Source organism: Lampetra planeri, unplaced genomic scaffold (genome assembly GCF_965212315.1).
Source record: "Lampetra planeri unplaced genomic scaffold, kcLamPlan1.2.h2 scaffold_181, whole genome shotgun sequence".
NCBI classification, from domain to species: Eukaryota; Metazoa; Chordata; class Hyperoartia; order Petromyzontiformes; family Petromyzontidae; genus Lampetra; species Lampetra planeri.
This window is the reverse complement of record NW_027614551.1, coordinates 44,987-59,490: the sequence shown is the minus strand read 5'-3', so window position 1 is coordinate 59,490 and position 14,504 is coordinate 44,987. Positions and strand designations below refer to the sequence as shown.

Below are 14,504 nucleotides of genomic sequence, written 5' to 3'. Positions count from 1 at the left end.
AGTGTGAGTGTGTGTACGAGTGTGAGTGTGTGTACGAGGGTGAGTGTGTGTACGAGTGTGAGTGTGTGTACGAGTGTGAGTGTGTGTACGAGTGCTAGTGTGTGTACGAGTGTGAGTGTGTGTACGAGTGTGAGTGTGTGTACGAGTGTGAGTGTGTGTACGAGTGTGAGTGTGTGTACGAGTGTGAGTGTGTGTACGAGTGTGAGTGTGTGTACGAGTGTGAGTGTGTGTACGAGTGTGAGTGTGTGTACGAGTGTGAGTGTGTGTACGAGTGTGAGTGTGTGTACGAGTGTGAGTGTGTGTACGAGTGTTAGTGTGTGTACGAGTGTGAGTGTGTGTACGAGTGTTAGTGTGTGTACGAGTGTTAGTGTGTGTACGAGTGTGAGTGTGTGTACGAGTGTTAGTGTGTGTACGAGTGTTAGTGTGTGTACGAGAGTGGCGAGTTTTACGAGTGTGAGTGTGTGTACGAGTGTTAGTGTGTGTACGAGTGTGAGTGTGTGTACGAGTGTGAGTGTGTGTACGAGTGTGAGTGTGTGTACGAGTGTGAGTGTGTGTACGAGTGTGAGTGTGTGTACGAGTGTGAGTGTGTGTACGAGTGTGAGTGTGTGTACGAGTGTGAGTGTGTGTACGAGTGTGAGTGTGTGTACGAGTGTGAGTGTGTGTACGAGTGTGAGTGTGTGTACGAGTGTGAGTGTGTGTACGAGTGTGAGTGTGTGTACGAGTGTGAGTGTGTGTACGAGTGTGAGTGTGTGTACGAGTGTTATTGTGTGTACGAGTGTTAGTGTGTGTACGAGTGTGAGTGTGTGTACGAGTGTGAGTGTGTGTACGAGTGTGAGTGTGTGTACGAGTGTTAGTGTGTGTACGAGTGTGAGTGTGTGTACGAGTGTGAGTGTGTGTACGAGTGTGAGTGTGTGTACGAGTGTCATTGTGTGTACGAGTGTGAGTGTGTGTACGAGTGTGAGTGTGTGTACGAGTGTGAGTGTGTGTACGAGTGTCATTGTGTGTACGAGTGTGAGTGTGTGTACGAGTGTGAGTGTGTGTACGAGTGTTATTGTGTGTACGAGTGTGAGTGTGTGTACGAGTGTGAGTGTGTGTACGAGTGTGAGTGTGTGTACGAGTGTGAGTGTGTGTACGAGTGTGAGTGTGTGTACGAGTGTGAGTGTGTGTACGAGTGTGAGTGTGTGTACGAGTGTGAGTGTGTGTACGAGTGTGAGTGTGTGTACGAGTGTGAGTGTGTGTACGAGTGTGAGTGTGTGTACGAGTGTTAGTGTGTGTACGAGTGTGAGTGTGTGTACGAGTGTGAGTGTGTGTACGAGTGTTAGTGTGTGTACGAGTGTGAGTGTGTGTACGAGTGTGAGTGTGTGTACGAGTGTTATTGTGTGTACGAGTGTTAGTGTGTGTACGAGTGTGAGTGTGTGTACGAGTGTGAGTGTGTGTACGAGTGTGAGTGTGTGTACGAGTGTGAGTGTGTGTACGAGTGTCATTGTGTGTACGAGTGTGAGTGTGTGTACGAGTGTGAGTGTGTGTACGAGTGTGAGTGTGTGTACGAGTGTCATTGTGTGTACGAGTGTGAGTGTGTGTACGAGTGTGAGTGTGTGTACGAGTGTTATTGTGTGTACGAGTGTGAGTGTGTGTACGAGTGTTATTGTGTGTACGAGTGTTAGTGTGTGTACGAGTGTGAGTGTGTGTACGAGTGTTATTGTGTGTACGAGTGTTAGTGTGTGTACGAGTGTTATTGTGTGTACGAGTGTGAGTGTGTGTACGAGTGTTATTGTGTGTACGAGTGTTAGTGTGTGTACGAGTGTTAGTGTGTGTACGAGTGTGAGTGTGTGTACGAGTGTGAGTGTGTGTACGAGTGTTAGTGTGTGTACGAGTGTTAGTGTGTGTACGAGTGTTATTGTGTGTACGAGTGTGAGTGTGTGTACGAGTGTGAGTGTGTGTACGAGTGTGAGTGTGTGTACGAGTGTTATTGTGTGTACGAGTGTTAGTGTGTGTACGAGTGTTAGTGTGTGTACGAGTGTTAGTGTGTGTACGAGTGTGAGTGTGTGTACGAGTGTGAGTGTGTGTACGAGTGTGAGTGTGTGTACGAGTGTTAGTGTGTGTACGAGTGTTAGTGTGTGTACGAGTGTGAGTGTGTGTACGAGTGTTAGTGTGTGTACGAGTGTTAGTGTGTGTACGAGTGTTAGTGTGTGTACGAGTGTTATTGTGTGTACGAGTGTTATTGTGTGTACGAGTGTTATTGTGTGTACGAGTGTTAGTGTGTGTACGAGTGTTATTGTGTGTACGAGTGTGAGTGTGTGTACGAGTGTGAGTGTGTGTACGAGTGTGAGTGTGTGTACGAGTGTTAGTGTGTGTACGAGTGTTAGTGTGTGTACGAGTGTTATTGTGTGTACGAGTGTTAGTGTGTGTACGAGTGTTATTGTGTGTACGAGTGTGAGTGTGTGTACGAGTGTGAGTGTGTGTACGAGTGTTATTGTGTGTACGAGTGTGAGTGTGTGTACGAGTGTTATTGTGTGTACGAGTGTGAGTGTGTGTACGAGTGTTATTGTGTGTACGAGTGTTATTGTGTGTACGAGTGTTAGTGTGTGTACGAGTGTGAGTCTCTGTATGTGTGTACAAGTGTGAGTGTGTGTACGAGTGTGGTGAGTCTCTATGTGTGTACAAGTGTGAGTGTGTGTACAAGTGTGAGTCTCTGTATATGTGTACAAGTGTGAGTGTGTGTACGAGTGTGCGTCTCTGTATGTGTGTACAAGTGTGAGTGTGTGTATGTGTGTACAAGTGTGTATGTGTGTACAAGTGTGAGTGTGTGTATGTGTGTACAAGGGTGAGTGTGTGTACAAGGGTGAGTGTGTGTACGAGGGTGGTGAGTCTCTGTATGTGCGTACAAGTGTGAGTGTGTGTACGAGTGTGAGTCTCTATGTGTGTACAAGTGTGAGTGTGTGTACAAGTGTGAGTCTCTGTATATGTGTACAAGTGTGAGTGTGTGTACAAGTGTGAGTGTGTGTATGTGTGTACAAGGGTGAGTGTGTGTACGAGGGTGGTGAGTCTCTGTATGTGTGTACAAGTGTGAGTCTCTGTATGTGTGTACAAATATGAGTGTGTGTACAAGTGTGAGTCTCTGTATGTGTGTACAAGTGTGAGTCTCTGTATATGTGTACAAGTGTGAGTGTGTGTACAAGTGTGAGTGTGTGTATGTGTGTACAAGGGTGAGTGTGTGTACGAGGGTGGTGAGTCTCTGTATGTGTGTACAAGTGTGAGTCTCTGTATGTGTGTACAAGTGTGAGTGTGTGTACGAGTGTGAGTGTGTGTACAAGAGAGTGTGTGTGTGCAAGGTGTGTGTGCGTGTACAAGAGAAAGTGTGTGTGTACAAGGTGTGTGTGTGTGTGTGTACAAAGTGTGTGTGTGTACAAGAGAGAGTGTATGTGTGTACAAGAGAGTGTGTGTGTGTGCAAGGTGTGTGTGTGTACAAGAGAGATTGTGTGTGTGTACAAGAGAGAGTATGTGTGCAAGAGAGAGTGTGTGTGTGTGTGCAAGGTGTGTGTGTACAAGGTGTGTGTGTGTGTGTACAAGAGAGTGTGTGTGTGTGCAAGGTGTGTGTGTACAAGAGAGAGTGTGTGTGTGCAAGGTGTGTGTGTACAAGGTGTGTGTACAAGAGTGAGTGTGTGTGTGTACGAGAGAGAGTGTGTGTGTGTACAAGGTGTGTGTGTGTGTACAAGAGAAAGTGTGTGTGTGCAAGGTGTGTGTGTGTGTACAAGGTGTGTGTGTGTGTACAAGAGAGAGTGTGTGTGGAAGTGAATATGTGGGTACAGGTGTGAGTGTGTGTACATGTGTGAGTGTGTGTACAAGTGTGTGTACAGGTGTGAATGTGTGTACAGGTGTGAGTGTGTGTACAGGTGTGTGTGTGTACAGGTGTGAGTGTACAGGTGTGAGTGTACAAGTGTGAGTGTACAAGTGTGGGTGTGTGTGTGTACATGTGTGAGTGTGTGTACAGGTGTGAGTGTGTGTACAGGTGTGAGTGTACAGGTGTGAGTGTACAAGTGTGAGTGTGTGTGTACAAGGGTGTGTGTGTGTGTACAGGTGTGAGTGTGTGTACAGGTGTGAGTGTGTGTACAGGTGTGAGTGTACAGGTGTGAGTGTGTGTACAGGTGTGAGTGTGTACGAGAGAGAGTGTGTGTACAAGAGAGTGTGTGTGTGTGTACAAGGTGTGTGTGTGTACAAGGTGTGTGTGTGTACAAGGTGTGTGTGTGTACAAGAGAGAGTGTGTGTGTACAAGAGAGTGTGTGTGTGTACAAGAGAGTGTGTGTGTGTACAAGGTGTGTGTGTGTACAGGTGTGAGTGTGTGTACAGGTGTGAGTGTACAAGTGTGAGTGTGTGTGTACAAGGGTGTGTGTGTGTGTACAGGTGTGAGTGTGTGTACAGGTGTGAGTGTGTGTGTACAGGTGTGAGTGTGTGTACAGGTGTGAGTGTGTGTACAGGTGTGGAGCGGTGGCGCAGTGATTAGCGCTACGCTGCGCTACGAACCCGGCGACCCGAGTTCGATTCCCGCTCACGGCCACCAACACCGGTGACGATTATCTGAACCGGTCCTGGGCCTCCCCTAGGTCGACTCAGCCTCAAATGAGTACCCGGTGCGGTGTGCAGTAAACATCGCCACTAGGGAGACAAAGGCAGCCGGGCGGATCGGTACTAGCCACTTTCCACAGCAGCCTGTGTAGGCCACTTGGGGGATCTTTGTCTTCATTTGTTTACGTGTCTGTATCTAAACCGAGGCTAATGTGGTCTCTCTGTGTGTGAACAGGTCACTGGAGTCCATCAACTCCACCACACTTGTGAATCCGGTAAATCAAAACCTCTGAGTCTGTGGGTTTCTGTGTAAGTCTGCGAGTCTTTGTGTGAGTCTGTGGGTCTCCATGTGAGTCTATGGGTCTATGTGTGAGTCGGTGGGTCTCCGTGTGAGTATATGGGTCTCCATGTGAGTCTATGAGTCTGTGTGTGAGTCTATGGGTCTATGTGTGAGTCTGTGGGTCTCCGTGTGAATCTATGGGTCTCCATGTGAGTCTATGGGTCTATGTGTGAGTCTATGGGTCTATGTGTGAGTCTGTGGGTCTTCGTGTGAATCTATGGGTCTCCATGTGAGTCTATGGGTCTCCGTGTGAATTTATGGGTCTCCATGTGAGTATATGGGTCTCCATGTGAGTCTATGGGTCTATGTGTGAGTCTATGGGACTCCATGTGAGTCTATGGGTTTGGAATCCAGGATCTCAGCTGTGACAGCTCAACGTCTCTGACACGGCCATTGTGAACCCCTAAGAGAGAGAGAGACACCCAGAGTCAGGGCTCGAACCGAGGTTCTCAGCAGCGTTTGACTCGGGGGGGGGGGGGGTGTCTGAGCTCTGAGGCCGTCGGCCACTTCTCACTCCACGCGCTTAGTTTCCGCGAAATTACGGAACTGACATCGGCTGGCATGGGAAGTGTTTCTTTATACAAACGCAGTGCTGCAACCAAACTATCTGCCAATCACTCAGCTGGGATCAGCAACATCGCCCCCCCGGCAGTAGCAGCAACATCACCCCCCGGACAGCAACAGCAACAACATCGTCCTCGAGCAGCAGCAGCAACATCGCCCTCTGGGTAGTAGCAGCAGCAGCATCGTCCCCCAGCAGTAGCAGCAGCAGCAATAACAACATCGCCCTCTGGGTAGTAGCAGCAACATCGCCCCCTGGGTAGTAGTAGGAGCAACATCGCCCTCTGAGTAGTAGCAGCAGCAACATCGCCCCCTGGGTAGTAGCAGCAGCAACATCGCCCTCTGGGTAGTAGCAGCAACATCGCCCTCTGGGTAGTAGCAGCACAGCACCCTGGGTAGTAGCAGCAGCACAGCACCCTGGGTAGTAGCAGCAGCAACGTCGCCCTCTGGGTAGTAGCAGCAGCAGCAGCAGCAAGAACATTTGTGGATACTGGCAAAAAGGTTCCATGGATACAGTGACCACATTTGTTCACCACGTGGAGACTTTTCTTCATCGGCCAATTTGTACTCCAACACCCAACCGGTTAGTGCTGAACTAGTAACGTATTGGCATTTTTTTGTTTACGTGACAAACCTTACTAATTGGCTGTGTCGGGTGGTGGCGGGTTTAACGACGCATTTATATATTTACGTGATTTGATCTGACCCCAAAAAAAACACCCCTCTTACGGACAACATCTGTCGCGAAAGTCTGCGAGTTAAACGCTTTTCTCGCGCTCAGGTGATCTGACCCAAACAAAAAACCGAATCCGATTATGATTCGTGATACTAAATGATTGTGATACCTATGTTTTTGCTGCTGCTGCGACACTAGCTTACGGAGGGTCAGGGGGGGGATTGATCTGTGACGTTATTTGTCGAAGACCGCCGCCTGGTATCCACCACCGCAGTGCATTGCGGCTCCTGGAACTTTGGGAGTTTTAGTTTTTTCCACCGATTTCGGAAAAATGATGCCGCCACCACCTCTTGTTACTCTGTTTGCCGAGCCCTGCCACCAGCCGGTGCTGTCGCCTGCGCCGGGGGTGCTGATTCCTCCTCAGAGGTCGCAAACGGGTTTTGATTCCTTACCCCTCGTACCCGTACCCGGCCGCACCAGGGTCGCAAACGGGTACCCGTACCCGGCCGGGTACGGGTAGCCGGGTACGGGTAGCCGGGTATCGGGTAGGGATCCAAACTTAATTTGGCGCTTTCGTGACTGCAGGAATTATTCTTTGGTTCTTTCGGTAAAGTCACGTATAAAGATAAAATAATAAATTAAATTAAATACTAGCATACGACGTTTCGATTGCAACACAAGCAATCATCATCAGGTATAAATTAAATAGAAACACAAATCTAGTATACTTCTGTTATCCGACTCTCTGTTGTATTACATTACATTTCTAAGTATACTAGATTTGTGTTTCTATTTAATTTATACCCGATGATGATTGCTTGTGTTGCAATCGAAACGTCGTATGCTAGTATTTAATTTAATTTATTATTTTATCTTTATACGTGACTTTGCCGAAAGAACCAAATAATATCGGGTAGGGTACGGGTATCGGGTACCCGGTTGCGACCTCTGTTCCTCCTCCCCTTTCTCCTCCCCCTCATCCTTGAGGAGGATGCGCTACAACGGAAAGGAGCTGTCCTGGCTGGCAAGGCAGCCTCGCGGCTTCCAGCGGGAGGGGAACCTCTTCGTTGGGAACGTCCCCCCAGGAAGCCTCCTTCACCGACGGCCAGGTATGGATCTGGACTCGTCTTCATGCAGGTGTCCATGCTGTTTACCCCCTTGTTCTCCACCCCCCCGCTCCCATCCCCCTCCATCGTGACATCACCGTCACTTGGTGGCGAATGGCGGCTGTTGTTGTTGTTGTTGTTGCTGCTGCTGCTGCTGTGTGTGTGTATGTGCACGTGCAGTTCTCTCGGAGCGCTGGGGGCGTCTCAGAGGGAACCTTCTGTTCCTGCTCAAGTCACGTGACAAGGTGACCTCCACGCCGGTGGGGGCGGGGGGGGGGGTCAATGAGTGGTGCGCTAATTGGGTCGCGAGTTCATTTGGTCATCGGGGGCATCGCCCCATTTTCAGGGTCGTTTGGGTTGCACCCACGGGGGAAGGGGGGGGATGTCACACAACGTCTGTGAGTGATCCACCAACCCTCGCTGCTGCTGTTGCTGCTGCGGCTGCTGCTGCTGCTTCGGCTGCTGTTGCTGCTGCTGCTTCGGCTGCTGTTGCTGCTGCTGCTGCTGCGGCTGCTTCGGCTGCTGCTGCTGTTGCTGCTGCTGCTGATGCTGCTTCGGCTGCTGCTGCTGCTGTTGCTGCTGCGGCTGCTGCTGCTGTTGCTGCTGCTGCTTCGGCTGCTGCTGCTGTTGCTGCTGCTGCGGCTGCTGCTGTTGCTGTTGCTGCTGCTGCTGCTGCGGCCGCCTCGACAGCGCCGGATCACAAACAGGCAGCCACATGCAGCAGCGTGGCCGCCACCGCCGCCGCCACTCAGCGTGCGTGTTGCGTGTTGTGTGTGCGAAGGAGTCAGACGCGGATGAGGTGGTGGTGTTGGAGAGGTGCGTCATTTGTACGGACAACGATGGAACGAACTGCGGCCTCACCATCAGTGAGTGAGCACGCCGGGCCCGGCACACCACATCCAGGATCGCTGTTGCCACGTGTGTGCGTACGACCCGGGGTCGCTCTTGAAAGAGACGCGGTGGCGACGACGTTTCCTGCGTCTCGGCGGGGGATCGTTTCTTAAACGCAGTTTCTGAGAGCCCACGATTTACAAGATGCCAAGTGGCCAGCAGCAACCAGCACTAACATCAAAGTTGCAATGGGTGAGAGTTGTGAATGTGGGTCTAGAGTTGAGCGAGGTTATTGTTGTTGGGGTAAGAACTTGGGCGGGGGGGGGGGGGGTAGAGAGATGATGATGGTGATGATGGTGATGATGGTGATGATGGTGGTGATGATGGTGGTGGTGATGGTGATGATGGTGATGATGATGATGGTGGTGATGATGGTGGTGGTGATGGTGATGATGGTGATGATGGTGGTGATGATGGTGGTGGTGATGGTGATGATGGTGATGATGATGATGATGGTGGTGATGATGGTGGTGGTGATGGTGATGATGGTGATGATGGTGATGATGGTGATGATGGTGATGATGATGGTGGTGGTGATGGTGATGATGGTGATGATGATGGTGGTGATGATGGTGGTGGTGATGGTGATGATGATGGTGGTGATGGTGGTGATGATGGTGGTGATGATGGTGATGATGGTGATGATGATGGTGGTGATGGTGATGATGGTGGTGATGGTGGCGATGGTGGTGATGATGGTGGTGGTGATGGTGATGATGGTGGTGATGGTGATGATGGTGGTGATGATGGTGGTGGTGATGGTGATGATGGTGATGATGATGGTGGTGGTGATGGTGATGGTGATGATGATGGTGGTGATGGTGGTGATGATGGTGGTGATGGTGGTGGTGGTGATGGTGATGATGGTGATGATGGTGATGATGGTGGTGATGATGGTGGTGGTGATGGTGATGGTGATGATGATGGTGGTGATGATGGTGGTGGTGATGGTGATGATGGTGATGATGATGGTGATGGTGATGATGATGGTGGTGGTGATGGTGATGATGGTGATGATGATGGTGGTGATGATGGTGGTGGTGATGGTGATGATGGTGATGATGGTGATGATGATGGTGGTGATGGTGATGATGGTGGTGATGGTGGCGATGGTGGTGATGATGGTGATGATGATGGTGATGGTGGTGATGATGGTGGTGATGATGGTGATGATGGTGATGATGATGGTGGTGATGGTGGCGATGGTGGTGATGATGGTGATGATGATGGTGATGGTGGTGATGATGGTGGTGATGATGGTGGTGATGATGGTGATGATGGTGATGATGGTGGTGATGGTGATGATGGTGGTGATGGTGGCGATGGTGGTGATGATGGTGATGATGATGGTGATGATGGTGGTGATGATGGTGGTGATGATGGTGGTGGTGATGGTGATGATGGTGATGATGGTGATGATGGTGATGATGATGGTGATGGTGGTGGTGATGGTGATGATGATGGTGATGGTGGTGGTGATGGTGGTGGTGATGGTGGTGGTGATGGTGATGATGGTGGTGATGGTGATGATGGTGATGATGGTGGTGATGGTGATGATGGTGATGATGGTGATGATGGTGGTGGTGATGGTGATGATGGTGATGATGATGGTGGTGATGATGGTGGTGGTGATGGTGATGATGGTGATGATGGTGATGGTGGCGATGATGGTGGTGGTGATGGTGATGATGGTGGTGATGGTGATGATGGTGGTGATGGTGATGATGGTGATGATGGTGGTGATGGTGATGATGGTGATGATGGTGATGATGGTGGTGGTGATGGTGATGATGGTGATGATGATGGTGATGATGGTGATGATGGTGATGATGGTGGTGATGGTGATGATGGTGGTGATGGTGGTGATGGTGATGATGGTGATGATGGTGATGATGGTGGTGGTGATGGTGATGATGGTGATGATGATGGTGGTGATGATGGTGGTGGTGATGGTGATGATGGTGATGATGGTGATGGTGGCGATGATGGTGGTGGTGATGGTGATGATGGTGATGATGGTGGTGATGGTGATGATGGTGGTGGTGATGGTGATGATGGTGATGATGGTGGTGGTGATGGTGATGATGGTGGAGGAGGGGATTCCAGAGTGGAGCAGTGCGAGGGGGAAACACAGAGAGAGGAGTGAGGTGACTTGCAGTCTGGTGAGTGGGTGGGTGAGTTGGTGAGTGGCTGAGTGAGTGCATGAGTGAGTAGGTGAGTGGGTAGTGAGAGAGTGGGTGGGTGTTTCGATTTAAAGCTTTCGTGACTTCAGGGATTCATCTTCTTGGTTTTTATTATGTTTTATTTTTATTATTTTATTACTTCCTTTCTACGTGACTTTACCGAAAGAACCAAGAAGAGTGGGTGGGTGGCTTAGCGTGAGAGTAAGCGGGTAGGTGAGTGGGTAGTGAGCGGGGTAGGTGAGTGGCTGAGCGTGAGAGTGAGTGGGTAGGTGGGTTGGTAGTGAGCGGGGTAGGTGAGTGGCTAAGCGTGAGAGTGAGTGGGTAGGTGAGTGGGTAGTGAGCGGGGAAGGTGAGTGGTTGAGCGTGAGAGTGAGTGGGTAGGTGAGTGGGTAGTGAGCGGGGTAGGTGAGTGGTTGAGCGTGAGAGTGAGTGGGTAGGTGAGTGGGTAGTGAGCGGGGTAGGTGAGTGGTTGAGCGTGAGAGTGAGTGGGTAGGTGAGTGGGTAGTGAGCGGGGTAGGTGAGTGGTTGAGCGTGAGAGTGAGTGGGTAGGTGAGTGGGTAGTGAGCGGGGTAGGTGAGTGGCTGAGCGTGAGAGTGAGTGGGTAGGTGGGTGGATAGTGAGCGGGGTAGGTGAGTGGCTGAGTGTGAGAGTGAGCAGGGTAGGTGAGTGGGTAGTGAGAGAGTGGGTGGTTGGCTGAGCGTGACAGTGAGCGGGGTAGGTGAGTGGCTGAGCGTGAGAGTGAGTGGGTAGGTGAGTGGGTAGTGAGCGGGGTAGGTGAGTGGCTGAGCGTAATCTCGACTGTCTCCCCCCACTCACCCCCACACCCCTCTGCCCCCCGCTGCCCCCCGCTGCCCCCCACAGGTTTCCCAGGCCCCGGGGTGTCTCTGTACCTGGAGGCCTCCGGTCGCTCGGAGCGCGACGCGTGGAGCCGCGCGCTGGGCCGCGCCGGCGCCGAGGCCCTGGCGGTTCGCGTGGCGGCGCTCCGCGCGGCCATCTCCGGCCTACGCGGCCTCGACCCACGGGCTCCCGGCACCCCCGGCACCCCGCACCCCCCCGGCCCCCGGGAGGGCGGCAACCCGGCGCTGGAGTTGAGCATCGGTGAGTTGGCACGGACTAGCGACGGGCGGGCGTGTGTGTAGTGTGTAGTGTAGTGTGTACTGTAGTGTGTACTCACCGTGTGTGTGTGTACTCACTGTGTGTGTAGTGTGTGTAGTGTGTCCACTCACCGTGTGTGTGTGTGTAGTGTGTCCACTCACCGTGTGTGTACTCACCGTGTGTGTGTGTAGTGTGTACTCACCGTGTATGTAGTGTGTCCACTCACCGTGTGTGTACTCACCGTGTGTGTGTGTAGTGTGTCCACTCACCGTGTGTGTACTGACCGTGTACTCACCGTGTGTGTGTGTGTACTCACTGTGTGTGTAGTGTGTGTAGTGTGTCCACTCACCATGTGTGTGTGTAGTGTGTGTAGTGTGTGTACTCACCGTGTGTGTACTCACCGTGTGTGTGTACTCACCGTGTGTGTGTACTCACCGTGTGTGTGTGTAGTGTGTCCACTAACCGTGTGTGTGTACTCACCGTGTACTCACCGTGTGTGTGTACTCACCGTGTACTCACCGTGTGTGTGTACTCACCGTGTGTGTGTAGTGTAGTGTCCACTCACCGTGTGTGTACTCACCGTGTGTGTGTACTCACTGTGTGTGTGTACTCACCGTGTGTGTGTACTCACCGTGTACTCACCGTGTGTGTGTACTCACCGTGTGTGTGTAGTGTAGTGTCCACTCACCGTGTGTGTACTCACCGTGTGTGTGTGTCCACTCACCATGTGTGTGTACTCACCGTGTACTCACCGTGTGTGTGTACTCACCGTGTACTCACCGTGTGTGTGTACTCACCGTGTGTGTGTAGTGTAGTGTCCACTCACCGTGTGTGTACTCACCGTGTGTGTGTACTCACTGTGTGTGTGTACTCACCGCCTACTCACCGTGTGTGTGTACTGTGTGTGTGTACTCACCGTGTATTCACTGTGTGTGTGTACTCACCGTGTGTGTGTACTCACCGTGTGTGTGTACTCACTGTGTGTGTGTACTCACCGTGTGTGTGTGTACTCACCGTGTGTGTGTACTCACTGTGTGTGTGTACTCACCGTGTGTGTGTACTCACCGTGTATTCACTGTGTGTGTGTACTCACCGTGTGTGTGTACTCACCGTGTGTGTGTACTCACCGTGTATTCACTGTGTGTGTGTACTCACCGTGTGCTCAGCTTGCCGGGGGTTGCCGTGCGGCCCAGGCGACAGCCCCCCGAGCCCGTTTGCCCGCGTCTACGTCTACGTCTACTCCCGGCGAGCACTCGCCCCGACGTGGACGCTGCACTCGCACACCGAGACCATCGAGGCACCGCACACCGCACCGCACTACACCACACCACACTACACACCGCACTACACACCGCACTACACCACACCACACTACACCACACCGCACTACCCCACACTACACACCGCACTACACCACACCACACTACACCACACGCCACACTACACACCGCACTACACCACACTACCCCACGCCACACTACACCACACTACCCCACGCCGCACCACACACCGCACTACACCGCACCACACACCGCACCACACACACCGCACCGCACTACACTACACCACGCCACACTACACCACACTACCCCACGCCGCACCACACACCGCACTACACCGCACCACACACCGCACCACACACACCACACTACACTACGCCACACTACACCACACTACCCCACGCCGCACCACACACCGCACTACACCACACCACACACCGCACCACACACACCACACTACACTACACCACGCCGCACTACACCACACTACCCCACGCCGCACCACACACCGCACTACACCGCACCACACACCGCACCACACACCGCACCACACACACCACACTACGCCACACTACACCACACACCGCACCGCACACACCACACTACATACACCACGCCGCACTACACACCACACCACACCAAGCAGCACCACCCCACGCACTGACGCACCGCACACCGCACCATTCACCGCACCTTGCCTGGCACTCCACTGCACTTTGCATATCCCGCACCGCACACTGTACACCCAGCACCATGCACCACACTCGATCTACTTGCTGTACATGGTATGTGTGTCCGGTGTGGGCGTGTATGGTGAGTACGCACGGTGTGGTGTGGCGGTGTGGTGAGTGCGGTGTGGTATGTTTGGGGTGGTGTGGTGTGTGTACACGGAGCGGTGTGTTTAGTGTGAGTGTGAATGGTGACTATACATGGTATGGGTGTGTATGGTGAGTATACATGGTATGGGTGTGTATGGTGAGTGTACACGGTGCGTTGTGTATGGTGTGGGTGTGTATGGTGAGTGTACATGGTGTGGGTGTGTACGGTGAGTGTTCACGGCGCGGTGTGAATGGTGAGTATACATGGTGTGGGTGTGTATGGTGAGTGTGTACGGTATGGGTGTGTATGGTGAGTGTACATGGTGTGGGTGTGTACGGTGAGTGTCCACGCTGCGGTGTGTATGGTGCAGTGTGTATGGTGAGTATACATGGTGTGGGTGTGTGTGTATGGTGAGTGTGTGTGTGTGTATGGTGAGTATACATGGTATGGGTGTGTATGGTGAGTGTGTACGGTATGGGTGTGCATGGTGAGTATACATGGTGTGGGTGTGTATGGTGAGTGTACACGGTGCGGTGTGTATGGTGAGTATACATGGTGTGGGTGTGTATTGTGAGTATACATGGTGTGGGTGTGTGTGTATGGTGAGTGTGTGTGTGTATGGTGTGGGTGTGTATTGTGAGTATACATGGTGTGGGTGTGTGTGTATGGTGAGTGTGTGTGTGTATGGTGTGGGTGTGTATTGTGAGTATACATGGTGTGGGTGTGTATTGTGAGTATACATGGTGTGGGTGTGTGTGTATGGTGTGGGTGTGTATGGTGAGTGTACATGGTGTGGGTGTGTGTGTATGGTGTGGGTGTGTATGGTGAGTGTACATGGTGTGGGTGTGTGTGTATGGTGTGGGTGTGTATGGTGAGTATACATGGTGTGGGTGTGTGTGTATGGTGTGGGTGTGTATTGTGAGTATACATGGTGTGGGTGTGTGTGTATGGTGTGGGTGTGTATGGTGAGTGTACATGGTGTGGGTGTGT

At 51.9% G+C, this 14,504-nt stretch overlaps 1 protein-coding gene across 1 annotated transcript in view; it reads left to right on the top strand.

The window, feature by feature from the left end:
• LOC144739956 (inositol polyphosphate-4-phosphatase type I A-like) overlaps nucleotides 1-14,504 on the top strand; it is a 54,764-nt gene that overhangs the window by 4,733 nt on the left and 35,527 nt on the right. The window contains 6 exon segments of the mRNA XM_078622842.1: nucleotides 4,799-4,838; nucleotides 7,128-7,249; nucleotides 7,427-7,491; nucleotides 8,028-8,112; nucleotides 11,182-11,418; nucleotides 12,582-12,712. Of these exon segments, the coding sequence (XP_078478968.1) occupies nucleotides 7,132-7,249; nucleotides 7,427-7,491; nucleotides 8,028-8,112; nucleotides 11,182-11,418; nucleotides 12,582-12,712 (636 nt within the window). The 5' untranslated portion in view covers nucleotides 4,799-4,838; nucleotides 7,128-7,131.